This window comes from Corythoichthys intestinalis, chromosome 13 (genome assembly GCF_030265065.1).
Source record: "Corythoichthys intestinalis isolate RoL2023-P3 chromosome 13, ASM3026506v1, whole genome shotgun sequence".
NCBI classification, from domain to species: Eukaryota; Metazoa; Chordata; class Actinopteri; order Syngnathiformes; family Syngnathidae; genus Corythoichthys; species Corythoichthys intestinalis.
The window spans coordinates 9,771,898-9,793,826 of NC_080407.1; the positions used below are offsets into that span (position 1 = coordinate 9,771,898).

Consider the following 21,929-nt stretch of genomic DNA (forward strand, 5'->3'; position numbering starts at 1 on the left):
CTCAGTAAACATGTTTTATTACAACACCATCTAACTTCATCAAAAGCAGGGACAAAAACATTCTAAGCATGAGAAGACAAATGAGAATGAAGAACGGGGAAAGAGAAGGGAATGGGTGGTGGGGGGGGGAGACCGAACATGGGCCCTATATAAAAACTGCTCAACTGCATTTAACAGTGCAGCACGCAGAAAAACCAAAAGCGATAGCACTTGTCTATTAAAAGAAAGTTGCAAGAACGAGTCATCTACTTGAGAAAAGTGGCCTATTTTAACAGTTGTCGCGAGAGAAACAAAAACTCGTATAAAACAAAACGCCTTAGAAATAAAAGGGCTAAATGGAAACATTCCCAATTACAATGAGTAGATGTTTGAATAAGCTTACAAACGGGCAGCTCCTGCATCCACTCTGCACACTAGATGAAGAGACAGGAGTTGGAAAGATGGCGGAGGAGGTGGCGCTGTGTGTCCAGACATGCAGGCGGTGGGTGGGTAGGGCTGAAGTCCATCCTCCTTTTTGAACGTCCATCCATCGGTGTAAGGTAGTGAGCTGAAAGGTGTCAAAATGGAGGGTGGTGTTTGGTCTCAAGGCAGCGCAACAGTCAACACTCTCTCTCCTCATCATACAGTTCCGATACTACACCCCCTTACACATTTTATATATACATTGTACACACACGCAAGCCTGTGTACAAAAGCACTAGGAATACTTTACACGTGAAGAAAATGACAAGCTTTGTAAGTAGTAGTAGTAGTAGAAGTAGCAGTTTGTTTTGCACAGTCCCAACCTCTCAAACCTTGATTCAAGCCTGCCTAGAATCAGAAACTTTCATTGTGTATACATTTTTTTGCTAAGGTTCATACAGCAACCACACACCATATTACAACCACTTGCACAATCAATTTTAGTGAATGCAGTTCTATTACAAGTATGAAATGCTCCATTTTCAGAGGTGTTAACTCTATTATAATCATAGTGGAATTTTTGTTTTACCGCGTTCAGCTAGTACAGGTGACCTGAGCAAAATATTAGAAACGGACAGGTTTATGTTCCCTTCATGTACATTTTGGCCCTGCCTTTCGACCCAGTGTACTTTCTAAGGCTGCAACAACTAATAGATAATAGAATTAGTTGCCAACGAATCAGTTAATCCATTTTTGCCGGCAGCTATGAGCAGTCTCGTTTGGGTACTTGTTTGTGTGTAATGTAAGGCTGCGCATAAGTGCAGGTGATTAGAACAAGAGAGTGAGTTCACTGCTAAGTTCAAGTTGGGTTGCCGAATTAATATAGTAATATTCCGAAGTATCGAGAATTAGATTGTCTTTTGTGTTGTTGGATCCAGTGTAGAGCTGGGTGATATACCGAAAATTTATCGTTACCGAAATTCTTCACAATAACCCACGTAATTTTGACCATATCGGTAAATTCGATAATTTTAATAAAACAAGAAAATATAGTCTTTTCATCCCGCTTTGACTCGGTTGTTCGCCTATGGTCATTCCCCTTTAAGAAAGCAGTCAGTGTGCTTACGTATAATGTCACATGGTTATCAGGAATTCAAACAAACAGAAGTCCGGTAGGCTAACGCTAGCCGCTATCACTACAAGCAAACGTGATGGAGTTGGGCTTAAGGGAGCTTCGCCAAACTTTCACCCGACATTAAGTCGACTCTTGCGGCCTCCAAACGGGCTTTCACCCGCTTTCCTCCCTGGTTCTCACGATTTCAGAAGAGGGTGGTTTCACTGCTTTCAACTGGAAGCCAGGCCATAGGCTAACGCTAGCTACAAATGAACGTGATGGAGTCAGATAACGGCTCTAATCTTGTCAAAACAGCTGACCTTAATGAGTGGATTGGACCCGGACTGCATCTAGTAATTAATGTTACGCGTTATTGTTTTTGTATGTGTGTGTGATTTCTTTGATATCCCTTTTATGATAGTAAAGCATTCATCATAAATTATAATCCAACCAGGGGTCGCGTTAACCGAATATTTTCCGTCGTTGACCGGTTTTTTAAAACGGTGACGGAAAAAACTGAAGTCCGTCCGTCATTTTGACAGGTTGCAATTCACACCCCAGACCACAGGGTGGCGAGTGAGCATATTAATTAGCTATTGTCTCTCTTAATGCATGACGTCGTTGGCTATTCTGTCAGAATATTGTAGCGTTACCGGGGTCTGGCGGCGGCACCGTGATTGACACATCAACGCGAGGTTCTTATTGGTGCACCCGGTGTGCCAGCGCGTCATCCAATTGGTGGACTAGATTGCCGCCTGTGTATAGACCCCAATCACATGACGTCACAACTCCGCCCCCCTGACTGGAGCCGCCATATTGTCCGTCAGCTCGTCGTGTTTACACATTACCGCTACGTACATGCCTCCTATTACGGCTTGTTTTTCAGCTCGTTAACATTAATAATGAAAATGGTGAAGGCGTGTGTGGCGGTTGGTTGCAGTAACAGAGAAGATAGACGGAGAGACTGGAAGTTCTACCGTAATCTGAGAGACCCGAAGAGGAGAGCGAGATGGACTGCTGTAATTCGACAAGAAATCTGGGCACCAAACGATCACCACAGACTATGTAGTAGTCATTTTATATCTGGTAATATGCATTTAATATATATTTAGAATATTTTGGGCTGACAACCACAATTAAGATCATTGTGTGACGTTGGTGATTGGAGTCTACATAGTTGCCTCTTTTTCTTTGGGGGTGGAGTTGTTGTTTTGTTGGTGTTGTTGGCGGTAAGCAGAGTAAAAAGAGGGAGAAAAATACCACGACTTCCGTGTCTAATTTTTCGCCGCCAAGCAAGCGTTACAATATTAATTAAAAATGAATGAAAACTAAATACTATCGAATATGTCATCATTATCATTTTAATAATTTAAGTGACGGGTAAAAATAGATTATGACCGGATTTTTATGACCCTGTCAGTCAAAATGACAGACAACGAAAATGTCTAGCGCAACCTCTGAATCCAACAGTGAAGCCTATAATATGACCATTTAATGGCCACAGCTATTCTTTTGTATGTGCTTGCTTTATTCTGTGCAAAATCATTTATACAGTGGGGAGAACAAGTATTTGATACACAGTCAATGGGAAAACCCATTGGCAGTGTATCAAATACTTGTTCTCCCCACTGTATATAGCTTTAATGTGTGTTTGTGTCTGTGTGGGGGGTGCATATGTACGTGCATGTATTAAAAAATGCTCTGGGGGAAAAAAAAAAAAACTGGAACCTTGACGTAAACACTTGAGGTAAGTAATTATGTCACAGCAGCCGTTAACAATAAGTTGTCTGTTTGAAGTGCACTGTTCAATCTGCAAGTCATTTTTGTTAAAATGACATGTTTGCACAGTCGTCGTATTCATTTTTATAATGTTGTACATAGTTCAAGTCATACAAGCTGTTATAAATGTTCATACTTGAATTCTTATTGTTTATAATAATTTACACATCTAATGTTTAGAGTGCATGTACAATTGTTAAATGTGTTAAATTGAAAGCTGGTAAATAAATGAGAAACAGTTTACAATTTATCGTCATTTATCGTTATCGAGGTAAATCTGCTCAATTTACCGTGATACGTACTTAAGGCCATATCGCCCAGCTCTAATCCAGTGTGCTTCTCTCAGAGGTGAGTAAATGAAGCCAATAGCGTACCGCACGAATGTTATTTTTAGACTGCAAGGCTGCGTGATGTCACCATGGTAAACCGGAAGGGGGGTCAACATAGAAGTGCGCTCGCACACACCCCATGCTGGTACTGCTTGTTTTCTGCCAGTAATCTTTCAAAAAAGAACATGCGATCAAACACTGCTGCTATGGAACTTGCAGAAACGACTCGACATTACGACTTATGAGGGATGTTTTCTTCATACGTTTCCCATAAGCAAAATCCCGGAGGGAAAAAAATGTACAGAATGGCTCAACTTGCACGGATGTCCAAAAGAGCATTTGACCGCCAGGAAGGAAAAGCCATTCACATTTCATATAGATTCCAGTTGGGTGCCATGGTGCTACAGAGGAAGAAGAGGTAAGCCATTCTGATATCTACTTATTTTTTAGCGCGGCGTTTTGCCGTGTTGCTTCTGTCTGAAAACGAATGACCTGAAAAAAATTAAAATGGTATCTGACTGCCACCGTTACCTTTTCTGTTGTAAAAACAAAAAAACCCTTAGTTATTAAGGAAAAAATTAAGTGTTCGTTGGCTGTGACTGAGTAGCATTTCTGATCGCTACACAAAATAGCCATATTAAATGCCCCCCAAGAACTTAGAGACGTAAGACAACCAGAGGATATAATATATACGAAAGACAGGGCATAGGTGGTAAAGGATAGACTGTTGAAACAGGAGAACGTCATTGTCAGTGGCATAAGGGAATGCACACAAGAAAAAGGTGTCGATAAAAAAGCTACCTCTGGATCAGGTCGGCTCTTTTTCAGCCCAAGCATCTCTTTAACTGAACATTTGAGGGTTCTATCCCATATTTACCAGTGAATTTGGCACAAAGGACAGCATTTTCGGACAGAATTGGTAGGTTCAGCTAGGTACACATCTGGTTCGTACACTATTTCCACGCATTTACTATTAGGGACAAACCGAAAGTTGACCCGCCTAGCCACAATTGCTAACGACATGAATATTAATGAGCAAAAGTGACGTGTTGCTTGCAGTACGCCATTGTATTGTTTGTATTCTTTCTTGATGAGACTTGACTACTTAGCACGGAGCGCTAAGCTAGCTAGTGATTATGCTAATTAGAGTCTTAAGTGTCCGCTTGTATTGTGTTTTGGAGAAGAATATTAGCACTTGAGCTATTGTTATAGTAAGGTTGTCTCATTCCTTTTTATAAAGAAACCACACACAAACTCATTTATATAACAGCTTTCAACACAAACTCTCATCCAAACTGTAAATTGTCATACAAGAGAATGTGCTTTAAAGTTGAATTTGGATTGTATTTATGAACAACTGTTTCATAAAGAAAACATTCATTACAGTCTGCCTCTATTTAAAAAAAAAATTAAAAAAAATAAATAAATAAAAAAAAAGTCACTGACACAATCCATATCAGCGTTTTGCTCACAAGAAAAATAATGTCAATCAGCAGCACTTTTTTATTCTTTATTTGAATTAACAAGACTTTACTGATTTCTGTACTGAGAAATTCATTTAATGTTTTATACTCAGAACCTTTATTAAAAACTTGAACAAGTGCTATGTACTTAGTACAGTTGTAGACTAGTTAAGTCGGGAAGCTAATAAAAAATAGTATTTTTGAAGGAAATAGTCATCCATTTTGTCTTCATTGTTACTTACAACATGCCTAAAACAAGTTAAATTGAGAAGGTAATTGAGAAAAGTGAAATTGATCCATCATTTATCGCCTGATTTATCGATTATAAAAATAATTGTTGGTTGCAGCCCTAGTACTTTTATTTTAAACTGACCACTCAAATAGATAACTGGATTTTTTAAAAATATGATCACCAGCATGACATGTAAGCCCAACAATCAAAACTACTTTAAGATTTGCACAAAAACACATTTTTACACCTGGTTTAATTTTACGCAAAAAAAAAAAAAAGTATTTATGTCCCCCCCTTCTTCAAAATCTTGTTTTTCATCATTGCAAATATTTCCGTCACTTTTCATTACAAACAATATTTCATAGTTAATGCAACAACAGCCAGAAATGGCAACGTCAGAGCCTCAGACTTCCCACAACCACATAATTAACCAAAGCAAAAAAAAAAATTCAAACAAATTCTTTACTCGTTTGCTTCCATTGACGGCGACATGACGTTCAATGCATTCTGACTGGTCAAAATGGATTGGATGTATCAGCGTCAATAGCATTGAATGAATTGAACAATGACAAGTGATTTAGACTTAACTTCACTGCTGTCAATTATTTCCCCTTTAAACATGAGTTTTTTGAAAAAATGACAATGAATCTTGTAGGTCAGTTTTCCTTTCAAAAGGGACACACAAACAAGTTCCTTACTTTTGGCTTTTACATGTTTCAAAACACTTTTGTACTGTACAATGGTAAATACATGACTAAATAGGTTTGACAAGTAAGTTGACCAAAACTATCACATAATCCCATCAAACATTTAGCAAGCGCCTGTCACTTTTCAAGGCACTAGTACCATATTTATTAAAAAGCTGAATCCATACAATTTGTTATTGTAGTCCCTGTGAGGCGCAGTCTGCAGACCTCTTATGCGAACTAACAGAACATTCAGGGAACGTCAACAGCCTTTCTTTCTGAGCAGATATGGAATTATACATGTCCTTTTGGTAAATCTAATCGATTGCCATACTAGGACATTATCAGTGCTTGCATCACAGGGACTACATTGCAAAACAGCATTATAGAATATATTAACACGGTTGACCGTTTTCTTCAAATTAATTTATTTTCCAAGTTGCTCCCTCAAATTTACACTACAGGTAGTCCCCGGGTTATGAATGAGTTCCGTCCGTAGGGTGACGATGTAACCCGAATTTCTGCGTAAATCTGATTTAAGTACTCTAAATCTAAATAAAAAAACATCCAAAGAGTCCAAAAGTTTTGTATTTTGTTTCATGCTGGAGGATACACTGCCCTCTGGTGGCAGTGTTGGGTCTGGCTGGACTGTAGCCAAGTATGACTGAGAAGCAGACTCTGACATGGATAAAGGGTATCTGCGCTCTGGTTTGACCCACATAAAGCTGTAAGTTGTTTCAGCTAACGTATGTTTGTGTATGCAGTTGTAATTAAGTTTACAACTGCAGTTTGTGGAGTTACGTGTGAGCGATATGCTATGAGAATTGTACAGTGGTATGAAAAAGTATCTGAACCTTTTGGAATTTCACATTTCTGCATAAAATCACCCTCAAATGTGATCTGATCTTTGTCAAAATCACACAGATGTAAAAACAGTGTCTACTTTAACTAAAACAACTCAAACATTTGTAGGTTTTCATATTTTTATGAGGGTAGCATGCAAACAATGACAGAATGGGGGAAAAATAAGAACCATCTGCCTAAGAAGACCTAAAGAGCAACTGAAACCAAATTTTACCAAACTGTGCCCAATCACAGATGATTGGTTTGAAGCTGCCCTGCCCACTATAAAACACACACCTGTTAAGAATTTGTCTTGATGAGAAGCATTGTCTGATGTGAATCATGGCTCGGTCAAAACAGCTGTCTGAAGACCTGCGATCAAGGATTGTTGATTTGTATAAAGTTGGGAAAGGATACAAAACCATCTCTAAAAGCCTGGATGTTCATCAATCGACAGATAAGTTGTCTACAAATGGAGAGTTTGGCACTGTTGCTTCTCTCCCAAGGAGTGGCCGTCCACCAAAGATGACGCCAAAAGTTCAGTGCAGAATACTCAGAGAGGTAAAAAAAGAACCTTAGTGTCTGCTAAAGACTTACAGAAATTACTGGCACAGTATGTAAAACTATGGCCAAGAATGGTGTTCATGGGGGGGCTCCACAGAGGAAGCCACTGCTGTCTAAAAAAGTACATTGCTGCTAGCCTAATGTTCGCAAAAAGGAACTTGGGACACTCCACAGAAATTTTGGCAAAATGTTTTGTGGACTGATGAAACCAAAATTGAATTGTTTGGGAGTAACACACAAGGTCATGTGTGGAGGTAAAATGGAACAGCTCACCAACATCAACACCGCATCCCCACCGTGAAGCATGGTGGAGGGAGCATCATGATTTGGGGCTGTTTTGCTACCTCAGGGCCTGGACAACTTGCAATCATTACTGGGAGAATGAATTCACAGGTTTTACAGGATGTTTTGCAGGAAAACCTGAGGCCGTCTGTCAGACAGTTGAAGCTAAAAAGAGGATGGATGCTGCAACAAGACAATGATCCAAAACATAGAAGTATATCAACTTCAGAATGGTTTCAGAAGAACAAAATATACGTTCAGAAGTGGCTAAGTCAAAGTCCAGACTTGAACCCCATTGAGATACTGTGGCATAACCTAAATACAGCGATTCATGCCAGAGATCCCAAGAATCTGACTGAGTTACAACAGTTTTGTAGAAAAGAATGGGCCAAGATTAGTCCTGATCGATGTGCCGGACTGATCTGCAACTACAGGAAGCGTCTGATTGAAGTTATTGCTCCCAAAGGAGAGGCTACAAAATATTATATCTGATGGTTCACTTATTTTTCCCCGTTCTGTCATTGTTTGCATGCTATCCTCATTAAAAAATGAAAACCTATAAATGTTTGGGTGGTTTTAGTTACAGCGGACACTGTTTTTACATCTGTGTGATTTTGACAAAGATCAGATCACATTTGAAGGTGATTTTATGCAGACGTGAGAAATTCCAAAAGGTTCAGATACTTTTTCATACCACTGTAAATACGATAACATTTGTAGCATTTAAGCTAGAGGACTTTTGTTAGGCAAATTAGGCTAATTTAATCTACTACATTTACATATTGATCAGACTAGATGGATGTTTGAACACCAATTGTTTTGTGTCAAGTGTTTTATTGTTAAAATGCATGTCACTTTGAACGTAAGTGTAGTACATACAGTATGTGTTGTACAGCTTTACAAATTGTCAAAAGTGAAAAGTAAAAAGCTTAAAAAAAAAAATTGTTTTGCTTGCTGTCTGTCAAGCGGAACAACGTCATGTCTAGTAAGGACAGAACGCATCATATTAATAAAGTAAAAAATAAGATACTGTGAGGTAAAACAAGGTACTGTTTAAGCGAGAAAAAAAAAAAAAAGAAAATGGCGGATGAGACGCCGGCGTCGTAAAGTCAAAATCAATTACAGTAAGTCGAGTACGTCGTAACCCAGGGACTACCTGTACATATGGACTAACATTGTACAAATGCATTTTTGACCTTGTGTCCACTGGGGATCTCTCCTCTATCCGTCTTGATTGGTAGATCGATAAATTTACTATCAATTCCTGAAAAGAAATTTAGTTTGCATTTCTCTTAATCGAAATCCTTTATATCTTTCCCAAAAAGAAAAAAAAAATTAAGAGGTTCTCAGTGGACGCAAAATCGTACTTGCCAAGCAAAAGTGTTGTGCAGGAATGGAAGACTTCGATTCTATTACAGTAATTAATTAGGTTTACACCGATAGCTAATGTTCAAAGCACATGAAATCGTAGCAATTTGATGATTCTATTACATTCTTTGGACACTTTAACTGTGCCAAACATATTTAAAAATTCCACTCTCATCATAGTGCATGAATTTACATATGTTCTTACAGAATTCGGTTTTATCTGCAAAAATGACTTTTTCAACTTTACACACATACTAAAATCTGTGGCCTTTTCATTTCATGAAAAAAGGGAACTAGGAAAAAAAAACGATATGCTGTCACACTAACACAAAGCCCAGTGATTACATCTGGGGTGCAATGACCGTCATCTACATCATATACAAAAGGTACATTTGTAAATGAGGACAAATCAGAAGAACATTTTAAGGCAGTTATGTATAGTTAAAAGAAAAAAAGTAGCATTTACTCATTTCCACAATGCACCCACAATTTTTCTTGTAATCGTGTCCAACTGCATTCGCTTAATTATAAGCATAAATAAAAAAGTATGGTTATAATCAAGCGAATGATACATCTTTTGGTCTGTTGACATTTTTTGCTGTTCAAATCCATCAATAAAATGCGATTTTATATATATATATATTATATATAGATATTTATAGATTCATATTTCTAAGCAACACACTCAGAATTCTTATAACAGCGCCCCAAAAAAATTCAGTTGCCAAGATATTTTCAATTAAAAAAAAAAAAAAAAAATTCTACATGACACCTGTGAAAAAAATATAAGCATTAAGTGAATCCAGTTTAATAAAGGCACTTACCTGCTTAAATTGAATCTTCCGTCTTCATCGTCCCATCAGTTATCAATTAAAAATCATTTTATAACAACTGTATTCAATTGCGGTTGCACCCACCTCGCTTGTCCACTAGCGGTGCCGATACTCCCTCTCTCGCTCCCGTTCGCGGTCTCGGTCGCGATCCCTCTCGCGGTGGCGGTCCCGCTCCCGGCTGCGTTCACGGTAGTAGTCTTCGTGGCGCTCGCGACTGCGCGACTTGTGACGTCGGCTCTTCTCCCTCGAGCGGCTGTGGTCGCGCTCTCTGGAACGCTCTCGTCTACAGGATGAGGTTTGCACAAAAAAACCCTCAACATTTTAAATAACACGCTTAAAAGTCAGATAATCTAATACAACTCCGAGCAAAAAGTATGGAATCACCAGTCTCAGACGAGCACTCACTCAGACATTTTATTATGTAGAACAAACTCAGATAAAAGGCTTGAAAAAATAATGAATTTGTTCAAAAGTGCAACTCTTTTGCATTCAGAAACCTTTGTGGTGGTGCCTGTAATTGTCAACATGGGTAAACCTCAACTATGAGACAGAATGTGGGAAAAAAAAACGAAAAATCAAATTGTTTGATTTTTAAAGAATTTATTCGCATATCATGGTGGAAAATAAGTATTTGGTCAATACGAAAAGTTCATCTCAATACTTTGTTCTGTACCCTTTGTTGGCAATAACGGAGACCAAACGTTTTCTGTAACTCTTCACAAACTGTTGCTGGTATTTTGGCCCATTCTTCCATGCAGATCTCCTCTAGAGCAGTGATGTTTTGCGTGTTTGGGATTATTGTCATGCTGAAAGACCCAGCCAAGTCTCATCTTGAATGCCCTTGCTGATGGAAGGAGATTTTCACTCAAAATCTTTCGATACATGGCCCCATTCATTCTTTCCTTTACATAGATTAGTCGTCCTTGTCCCTTTGCAGAAAAACAGCCCCAAAGCATGTTTCCACCCCCATGCTTCACAGTGGGTATGGTGTTCTTCGGATGCAATTCAGTATTCTTTCTTCTCCAAACACGAGAACCTGTGTTTCTACCAAAAAGTTCTATTTTGGTTTCATTTGACCATAACACATTCTCCCAGTCCTCTTCTGGATCATCCAAATGCTCTCTAGCGAACCGCAGATGGACCTGGACGTGTACTTTCTTCAGCAGGGGGACACGTCTGGCAGTGCAGGATTTGAGTCCCTGGCAGCGCATTGTGTTATTGATAGTAGCCTTTGTTACTGTGGTCCCAGCTCTCTGTAGGTCATTCTCTAGGTCCCCCCCCGTGTGGTTCTGGGATTTATGCTCACCGTTCTTGTTATCATTTTGACGCCACGGGGTGAGATCTTGCATGGAGCCCCCGATCAAGGGAGATTATCAGTGGTCTTGTATGTCTTCCATTTTCTAATAATTGCTTCCACAGTTGATTTCTTTACACCAAGCATTTTACCTATTGCAGATTGAGTCTTCCCAGCCTGGTGCAGGTCTACAATTTTGTCTCTGGTGTCCTTCGACAGCTCTTTGGTTTTGGCCATAGTGGAGTTTGGAGTACGACTGACTGAGATTGTGGACAGGTGTCTTTTATACCGATAATGAGTTAAAACAAGTGCCATTAGTACAGGTAACGAGTGGAGCCTTGTTAGACCTCGTTGGAAGAAGTTAGACCTCTTTGACAGCCAGAAATCTTGCTTGTTTGTAGGTGACCAAATACTTATTTTCCACTCTAATTTGGAAATAAATTATTTAAAAATCAAACAATGTGATTTTGTTTTTTTCCCCACATTCTGTCTCTCATGGTTGAGGTTTAACCATGTGGACAATTACAGGACTCTCTAATCTTTTCAAGTAGGAGAACTCGCACAATTGGTGGTTGACTAAATACTTATTTGCCCCACTCTATTTGTTTCTCAAGATTCTATATTTTTGTTCTCAGAATGGAGTGATTCCATATACAGTGGTACCTCTACATACGATCACTTCGACACACGATCTTTTCGACATCCGACGTAAAATTTGAGCCGCCATTTGTTTCTACATCCGACGAGTTGCTCGAAATACGACGACATGACAGCACTGCAAACGAACGCAGGGTGGATTTTCTTGTGTGAGAAATCAACACAGTTTTCAAAAAAAGTTGATACAGTTGGAGAAACAAGGAAAAAAGTGATGCTTACCTTTGAAATGAAGATGCAAGTTATAGAAAAATATGAGCTTGGTGTGCGCGTCCCTGAACTGGCTCAACAATACAGCTCCATGGTCCTCTTCCGACCACCGTTCGCCACTATTTATAAGTTAAGGTGACAATTATTATTGTGGTAACATTGCCAAGGAAATCGCCAGCTTCGTCACGTTTTTATCATTTATTTAAGAACTTATCCAACACAAAACGCCCATTGTCTTAAGCAGTTGACTGCTCTCAAGAAAACGAAAGTATTATCTCTACCGCACCGACCTATCTCACCGTGACGTCAGCTTCGCGGTGCGTTCAGGGACAGTAAAAAGTGTCCGCCATATTAGAATCCAATTCGTTACATTATTTACAGGAATAATTATTAATTCTTCTTCTTATTATATTGTTCTGACTTATTTATTTATAACTTATTTGTTTTTCTATGTTTAATTGCCATTTGTAACAGTGCCAGCAGTATTTATTAAGAATTTAGTGTATGTTTTTAGGCTTTGGAACGAATTAATGGAATTATAATGTATTCCTATGGGAAAATCCTGCTCGACATACGACCATTTCGACTTACAAACAAGGTCCTGGAACGAATTAAATTCGTATGTAGAGGTACCACTGTATATTTCCCTGCACTAGCCCTGTAAAATTAACATTTACTGACCACGACAATTTGTTAAAATTAATTTCTTTTAGTATTTCTGAATGCTAAAGAGTTGCACTCCTGAAATAATTCCATTATTTTTTCAAGCTTTTTATCCGAGTTTGTCCTACATGCTAAAATGTCTGAGAGTGCTCGTCCGAGACTGGTGACTCCATTCTTTTTTGTTAGGGGTTGCAATTCAAAATGCCATTCGGACCTGGTTGAGCCGTAACTTTTGGATTCTATTCCGTGCAGACAATCCTGAAGAGAGCTTATGAGGACCTTGCAGCGGTCATCTGCCGATACTTTGGACTGCTTGATCAGACTGATGGCGGTGACCAAAGTCTCGATGGCGCTGCCATAGTCGGCTGAACACGAGAGAATGAATTTTGGTAAGCTTTGCCGTCAAGACTGTTCCGATTACCGTGTGAAATCCAGCCAGCTACCTGCACTGGCGTCAGACACCGCTCTGGATATGGCGCTGGAGGAGATGGCCCTGTTCCTGTTCATGATCTCCTCAAACTCTGGCTCGCTCAGAGGAGTGCGAGACGACTCCATGTCTCTGGAATTGGAATATATTGAGTTATGACAATTGCTGTTGCGCCCATAAAACGGAGTTATTTTTTAACTCACCGGCCTCCGGGACCATAGTCTCCTCTCTCATAGGGTGGCGGACGTCCGTATGGGTCATTTGGTCCCGGGGGCCCCCTGCTGTCATTAGGTGGCATGCTATTGCCACCGGGTGGGGGGAAGAAAGCGGGATTGACATGGGGAGCCGGCGGTGGCCCGCCAGGTGGAGGCCCTCCCAGGTGAGGAGGCGGAGCCAGAGCCAAAGGAGGCCCGATGGGGCCCGGGGGACGCGGTGGGAACGGTCCAGGTGGCGGGGGGCCTTGCTGTGGGGGCGGCGGACCCGGAGGTGGACCATAACCCGGGGGTGGCGGGCCGGGCGGCAGGGGCCCTAAAGGCGGCTGGCCAAATTGACCCGGGAAGAGAACTGGGGGAGGTGGCCTGTCACCCCGATTTGGAGGACCAAGAGGAGGCAGCAGACCCTGGACAGGAGGCGGTCCGGGCGGGCCGGGGGGCCCGGGAGGGGGTCGAGGTGGGCCCTGCACCCCACCTAAAAAAAGAAAACAAGACGGGGTACAAAGCAAAAGAAAACATGTTAAGTTATGAGGAGCACACAGAGCCTTCCATTTGGGAAAGTACGCCTGCTAGCTGAAAAAGGTTAAAATAATAATGAGTTGCTCTACACTTCACTGTGTTGGGCTGAGGATGGCAATTTGAAAGACAGATGACCATTATTATTGCAAACGGTACTTGTAATAGGAATACATTCAGGGCATTGATGCATGGCTTGATTTGCAAGTCAGAAAAAAAATGGATGAAATCAGTCACATTAAATTGAGGTATTTCACCTCTGTCACGCCAGCTCCCAGGATTGAAATTCATTTCCAAGTGGCCATCTTGGTGCCTAATCAGATCAGGTCTCATCCCTGAGCCTAATGGGGAGGAGAAAGCAAAAATCACTCAACTTTGCCCCTTCGGTCATCAGCCACTAGGGGAAAGAAAGAAAAAAAGTTGTGTGGTTCCCTCCTACTGGAAGCATGCAGGCAGCCAAACAGGATTGGAAGCTTTAAGAGTTTTAAGAATGGCGGCTCAAGCAAAGGAATGTTAAGATAACAGAAAAATGAAAGCCATTAAGGGCAGCAAAAAAAAACGATAGTAAACTAACTCACCAGGGAAGTGTGGCGGCGGTCCTCCAGGCCCGACACCGCCCGGAAAACGATCCCCACCGGGGCCACCGGGAGGTCCAGGAAACCTGCCTCGACTTCCGCGACTGCCCATAGGAAATCCAGCACGGCCGCCGCCGGGAGGCCCAGCTTTGCCTTCGCCCGACATCTGTCCTGATTGAGCACCTATGAAAGGAAAAATCATGTTTTTTAAAGGTTATACTTCCATTTTGTGTATGATGGCTGATAAAGTGGACTTACTGTGCTTACTTTTACGGGACTGCATCTCAAACTGGCTGAGGGATTGCTTGTTGCAGGGTGCTACAATAGGATTCTGACCATGCAACTCTCTTTTGGACAAAAGGTCCATTAGCTTCCTGGATGAGGTGTCTGAGGCCACAGAGACCAAGGCAAACCTAGAAGGACAAGCAATAGACAAATGTCAAACAACATTAGAGCTGAAACGAATACTCGAGCAACTCGAGTAACTCCAGTTTAAAAACTGGTCCCAGTAATTTTCTTCACCTCGAGGAATCGTTTAATTTTGCCAGCTCTAAGCATCACGTTTTGCCCGGATTACTTTTAATGTGGGACAACGTGCTGACGTCACGTACGTAGAGAAGAAGCAATAAAAAAAATAAAAAAAAAACCTTACCGCTACAAACTACTCCGACGTTGCTAAAAACTACGCCCGCATGATGCTACGGTAGTAGCAGGTAGCGCCTGATGAGTCTCCGAGATATCACATCTATGTAGAACTAGATGCGAAATGACAGACTGGGCAGCATTAGTACACAGCCGCCATTTTAAAGCAGTAGATTCTCAGCACTAATAAGATGTCGCTAGGTGTCACTCGCTCATGTAACATTAGCCTTGCGGAGGGCTAGGTTTCTATGGAGATAGATTTGTGTTATTATTATTCAATCCCAAAAAATCAAATCAATCAAAATACATATTTTCAATAAAAAAAGTCACTTCAATTAAAAAAAAAAAAAAAAAAGTGTTTGAATGCAAAAATATATATATATATATATTTTTTTTTTGGCGGCACGGTGGCTGAGTGGTTAGCACATCTGCCTCACAGTTCTGAGATCAAGGGTTCAATCCCGGGCTTCGGCCTTCCTGTGTGGAGTTTGCATGTTCTCCCCGTGCGTGCGTGGGTTTCCTCCGGGAACTCCGGTTTCCTCCCACATCCCAAAAACATGCATGGTAGGCTGATTGAACACTCTAAATTGTCCGTAGGTATGAGTGTGTGCGTGAATGGTTGTGTGTCTCCTTGTGCCCTGCGATTGGCTGGCAACCAGTTCAGGGTGTCCCCTGCCTACTGCCCGTTGTTAGCTGGGATAGGCTCCAGCACCTCCGCGACCCTCGTGAGGAATAAGCGGCATGGAAAATGAATGAATGAATGAATATATTTTTTTTTTTCAATGCTTTTGAAAACAATTTTTCTCTGATTTTTTTTCTTTTGATTTGATTGAAACAACTTTTTTGATTGAAGTAATGTATTTTTGCGTTTGGGCCTTTATTTCGTCCAAAAAAATAAGTCGCTTCAAACAAACAAAAAAATATTTTCAAAAGAAAAATCAATCAAAAATAAACATTTCAATCATAGAAAAAAGTTTTTGAATACGATAAAATATTTCAGACTCAGAATGTTGCATTTGAACACTTAATTTTTCATTTAAACTGTATATATATATATATATATATATATATATATATATATATATATATATATTCAATCAAAGAAAAAAATCAGTTTCAAAAAAAAAATTGCCCTTCCCTAAAATATATATATATATTTTTTTTTTAATTTTCCAAAAAAAAATTTTTTTTTAAATATATACATATATATATATATATATATATATTTTTTTTTTTTTTTTTTTTTGAAGTGTCACTTTTTTGGAGAGCAAAATGTTTTTTTTTTTTTTAAGTACTAAAAGTTTTGAAAGCACTTTTTTTTAAGTAGAAATTTTGATTGAATCATTCTGACACAAAGATCCAACTTCGCCGCTACTTCCGACATGTTTGAGTGACAGGTGATTACGCCAATGGGATAAAAGCATGTTGAAGCAAGAATAATGGCCACCAGGGCTCCAGCCAAGCTTCTATGATCCGAGAGTACATCCGAGATGCAATTGTTGGCCGTTTTCAACAATGTACATCGAAAATATAGACATTGATTGACTGAAAATGGTTCAATATTAGATGAAATGTCTTGTCTCTCTACCTAAAAATAAAAATGTTTTATCCGATTACTCGATTAGTTTTTTACTTCTTCCTACTCCTTTTCGAGTCTTATGTTTTGTTTGTATTCTTGTATAATCCATAATGTGATGCATGTTTTCAAAATAAATTCAATCAATCAATCAATCAATCAATAATGGATAGAATTTTCAGTTAATTACTCGATAACTAAAAAATTCGATAGCTGCAACCCTAAATAACATCACTGTTATAAATCTGGTTTTGAGCCAGAACACTAGGGGTGTGACAAAATATCGAAATGGTGATATATCGTGATACCTTGGATCCCAAAAGGTTATCGATATGCTCCGGAAAAGAATTGAGATATCGTTTTAAAAAGGTGTCAGTGTTTAAAAAAAGAAAAAAAAATGGACCAACAAGTTGCTACCAAAATCTTCCACCATAATAATGTCTCAGGTAACTCTAAGGCTGCCATTGACGGTGATCGACGCCCAACCCATTTAGACTGGGAACGTTCGTTCATTCGAAATGGGGCTGCAGCTATCGATTAATTTTAGTAGCCGATTAATCGATGAACTATTTATTTCAATTAATCGAGTAATCGGATAAGTAATCAGTAAAATCAAAATACCTGAGCTTAGCCTCATGCGGTAAATATATATATATATATATATATATATATATATATATATATATATATATATATATATACATATACAGTGGTACCTCTACATACGATCACTTCGACACAGGATCTTTTCGACATCCGACGTAAAATTTGAGCCGCCATTTGTTTCTACATCCGACGAGTTGCTCGAAATACGACGACATGACAGCACTGCAAACGAACGCACGGTGGATTTTCTTGTGTGAGAAATCAACACAGTTTTCAAAAAAAGTTGATACAGTTGGAGAAACAAGGAAAAAAGTGATGCTTACCTTTGAAATGAAGATGCAAGTTATAGAAAAATATGAGCTTGGTGTGCGCGTCCCTGAACTGGCTCAACAATACAGCTCCATGGTCCTCTTCCGACCACCGTTCGCCACTATTTATAAGTTAAGGTGACAATTATTATTGTGGTAACATTGCCAAGGAAATCGCCAGCTTCGTCACGTTTTTATCATTTATTTAAGAACTTATCCAACACAAAACGCCCATTGTCTTAAGCAGTTGACTGCTCTCAAGAAAACGAAAGTATTATCTCTACCGCACCGACCTATCTCACCGTGACGTCAGCTTCGCGGTGCGTTCAGGGACAGTAAAAAGTGTCCGCCATATTAGAATCCAATTCGTTACATTATTTACAGGAATAATTATTAATTATTCTTCTTATTATTATATTATTCTGACTTATTTATTTATAACTTATTTGTTTTTCTATGTTTAATTGCCATTTGTAACAGTGCCAGCAGTATTTATTAAGAATTTAGTGTATGTTTTTAGGCTTTGGAACGAATTAATGGAATTATAATGTATTCCTATGGGAAAATCCTGCTCGACATACGACCATTTCGACTTACAAACAAGGTCCTGGAACGAATTAAATTCGTATGTAGAGGTACCACTGTATATAATATATATATATATATATATATATATATATATATAAAAAGGAGGACTTATGTACAACAAAAGAATTGGCTAACTTACGTAGCAAAAGTCTGCTAGCTTAAATGCTATAAAATGCTAACGCTTTTTTACAATGCTCTTAACAAATGGCTCACACATATTTCCCGCAAAAAATGGATAAATACACTTTTAAACCAAATTACGAATGCATTCAAAAAATCATTAGCTCAAACAAAAACTTATCTTATGTTGGTCTTAATAGGGAGCAGATGGATTCAGCCATGTGAAATGAGGTAGATTAGAGGGCCGTGTATCCACCCAAATCAATTAAAATAAATGCAAACACTTTCAAAACAAACCATTACAACGCCACTTTATTTAAACGAATACTCGAAGCAGCAAAATTTAATTTGAATCTTTTTTTTCTAATCGAATACTCGAGTTAATCGATTAATCGTTGCAGCACTAATTCGACACCAGAGCATTCTCAGTCATTGTGTCCGATTTTTCGGCGCATTAACTTGCTGTTTATTTACAGGTCATTTCCTGTTCTGTGACCCAAAATAAACCGCAAGTGACCCATAAAATATCCCAAAATCAACAGGAAGTAACTGAAATCAACAGGTAAATGACCTTTAATGGCCCAAAATGAACTCATTGACTGGCATTGGCTGCCAATGACGGCCATAGACGTTCAATCCGTTTGAAGTGGGAGGGATGGCAGCGAATGAACGAACGTTCATTCGCTGCCACCCTCCCAGTTCAAATGGATTGGATGTCTACTAGTGATAAACTAATTCCAATTCACAGCAGAAGCTTGTTTTTCCTATGTATTAGTTGTTTGTAGAATATCCTAGAATGATTTCCTGACCAATGTATCGTTAATCGTTGCATCGCCATATCGTCGGATCATCGATATCGTGAGCCTTGTATCGCAAATCGTATCGTATCGCGAGATTACAAGAGGTTCCCACTCCGACAGAACACCAACCCTTTTGATTGCCCGTTGGCTCTGTTTTCAAAGAATTTGATTTCCAACAAATCTGTGATCCCCATTGAGCGGATTGCTTCTGTGAGGTCCTCATCCGTGGTCCACTGTATAAGAAAAGGCACAGTAAGTCATTAGGATTTTTTCCAAGTCACCTTTTCATTTGAACTCCCACAACTCACCCATGTGAGGTTCCCGATGTACAGGGCGATCCGCTTCCCGCTGTAAGTGTACACCACATTGGGTGCGGGTGCTTTGCCTCCATCGGAACCCGCTTGTGCAGGCAATGAGTCCAAGTATTCGCGGTCCTCCGGTGCATCGCCATTATTGGCGGATGGGGAGATCACGTCGTCATACAGGTCGATCTGCTCATGTACCGGGTACTCTGCTTCCTGAAACACAAACGGTGCAAACAATTCAAACCTTATAATAAGCGCGAAATATTTTTTTTTACCCTTGACTGCTTGTGAAACATCAACCTAAGATGCTAGCGAAGCGATTTTGTTTGGCTTTGTTAGCCCACTGCTAGCCGCCATGCTAAGGCTGCAAATGTTTTAGCATTCAACAAAGGTAGAAGGCTTTATTGAAACAAATAAACCGATATAAAAGCACATGCATATCACGCGCCAAGTAGACTACGCAAAATACTAATTAATGCATGTTTTTTCATCCATTAACGCATAACAAAACCGCAGGCTTGTAGCTAACAGTACTGCGAATGAGGGCCAGCACGCGAGTGAGATGGCTGCTCGACAAAAGACGTTTTTCGGTCACGATTAGCATCCCGGACGGTAAATACAAGCATTGGAACATTGCAAATGATGTAAAATAGCGCAAATTCAAAAGAAAATACCTGACTGAACTCCTCCTCGACGTCGGCGTAGATGTCGATGTGATCTACACCGTCCGCCATTTTCCTCTGGCGCTTAGCTCCACACACTGGCGAGCAACAATTGAGCGGAAAAGCAGCGCCCCCCTTGACCATTTCTAGCATTACAACGCTCAGTTGTCACATCCTTCTCCTCGTTTTTTTAAAAAAAAATATTTTATTTTACAACAGGGTCAGAAAATCAATAGAGCACAAGAGCGGTACAAAATAAACAAAATGGATACTTGATCTACAAATCATGGCTTTCTTCTTCAATGTACAACATGGACATCATAAAGCACAAAGTACACAGTCCCTGACAAAAGTCTTGTTGCTTATCCATTTTGTAGAAATAATTGCTCATAACCTGACTTTTAATTATTCAATTGGTTTCAGAAATGGCTCGTATGAAAGCTAAGACCCTCCCAAATGATGTTGAATGTACAAAAATATATTTGTTTCACTGAAAAAAGATTTATCATTTAATGAATACATAAAGGTCAAATTTTGGCAAGACAAAAGTTTTGTTTGCTACTGAAAGTAGTGTGACAATTGAACAAAAAATGTACTTCAAATACAAAAATATGTTGCATAACCTAAGCGAATTAAGTGTGCTATGATATCCAAATTTAATATTTTGTATGACTTTCACGCGGTTCGGCAAGGATTCATACAATTTATTGATGAAGTCATCAGGAACATCAAAGAAAGCAGTCTTGCATGCCTCCCAGAGTTCATCAACATTCTTGGGTTTCGTCTCCCATGCTTCCTCTTTCATCCTACCCCAGACATGCTCAATGATGTTCATGTCTGGTGACTGGGCCGGCCAGTCCTTGAGGAACTTTGAGGTAGAGATTGAAGTATGCGATGGAGCACCATCCTGCAGCAGAATTTGTCCCTTTTTATGTTTAGGAATGCAAGAGGCAGCTAAGATTTGTAATATTTCAGACTATTTATGTTGCCTTGCACCCTGCAGATCTCTCACACACCCCATACTGGTTGTAACCCCAGACCATGATTTCGCCACCACCAAACTTCACTGTTTTCTGAGTGAATCTCGGATCCATGCGGGCTCCAGCAGGTCTTCTGCAGTATTTGCGGCGACTGTGGTGTACTTCAATGGAAGATTCATCTGAAAAATCCACCTTTTGCCACTGTTCCAGCGTCCATCCTTTTGACAGACTGTGGGCCTTGGGAAATGCCACACGTCTTTTTTTAATTGTCTGCACCCTGCAACATAAATAGTTTGAAATATCAACAAATCTTACATTCCTAACCATAAAAAAAGGACAAATTTTGCAGCAGGATGGTGCTCCATCACATACTTCAATCTCTACCTCAAAGTTCCTCAAGGCAAAGATGGATCAAAATCCTCCAGGACTGGCCAGCCCAGTCACCAGACATGAACAGGATGAAAGAGGAAGCATGGAAGATGAAACCCAAGAATGTTGATGGACTCTGGGAGGCATGCAAGACTGCTTTCCTTGATGTTCCTGATGACTTCATCAATAAATTGTACGAATCCTTGCCGAACCCCATGGATGCAGTCCTTCAAGCCAATGGAAGTCATACAAAATATTACATTTGGATTTCACAGCACCACTACTTACTTCGCTTATGTTATGTAACATAGTTTTGTATTTGAAGTACATTTTTTGTTCAATTTTCACACTACTTTCTGGAGGCGACAAAACTTGTCTTGCCAAAATTTGACATTTATGTCTTGGTTTCCCCAAAATGGATAAGCGACAAGACTTTTGTCAGGGACTGTATTTATAATATAAGGCGGAAAACACAGACAAGGGAGAAAAAGCAGTTTCTGCTCTTGCACCCCTCTTTAAAATTAACT

General features: G+C 39.7%; 1 protein-coding gene across 4 annotated transcripts; it reads right to left on the reverse strand.

Moving 5' to 3' along the window:
- On the reverse strand, positions 1-20,741 carry cpsf6 (cleavage and polyadenylation specific factor 6). Of its 4 annotated transcripts, none has more exons than XM_057856131.1 (11): positions 20,066-20,741; positions 19,395-19,604; positions 19,216-19,319; positions 14,714-14,859; positions 14,450-14,629; positions 14,129-14,212; positions 13,347-13,830; positions 13,160-13,275; positions 12,931-13,081; positions 9,980-10,178; positions 1-547 (listed from the first exon to the last, which is right to left on the reverse strand). In XM_057856131.1, exons 1-10 carry the CDS (start codon positions 20,204-20,206, stop codon positions 9,992-9,994), a joined length of 1,803 nt encoding a protein of 600 aa, XP_057712114.1. In that variant the 5' UTR covers positions 20,207-20,741; the 3' UTR covers positions 1-547; positions 9,980-9,991. The 4 variants fall into 4 exon arrangements, with proteins under 4 accessions (XP_057712114.1, XP_057712113.1, XP_057712117.1 ...); XM_057856130.1 differs by having other exon boundaries at positions 14,705-14,859; positions 20,066-20,740; XM_057856134.1 differs by lacking the exon at positions 14,129-14,212.
- Between the last annotated feature and the right edge of the window lie 1,188 nt (positions 20,742-21,929).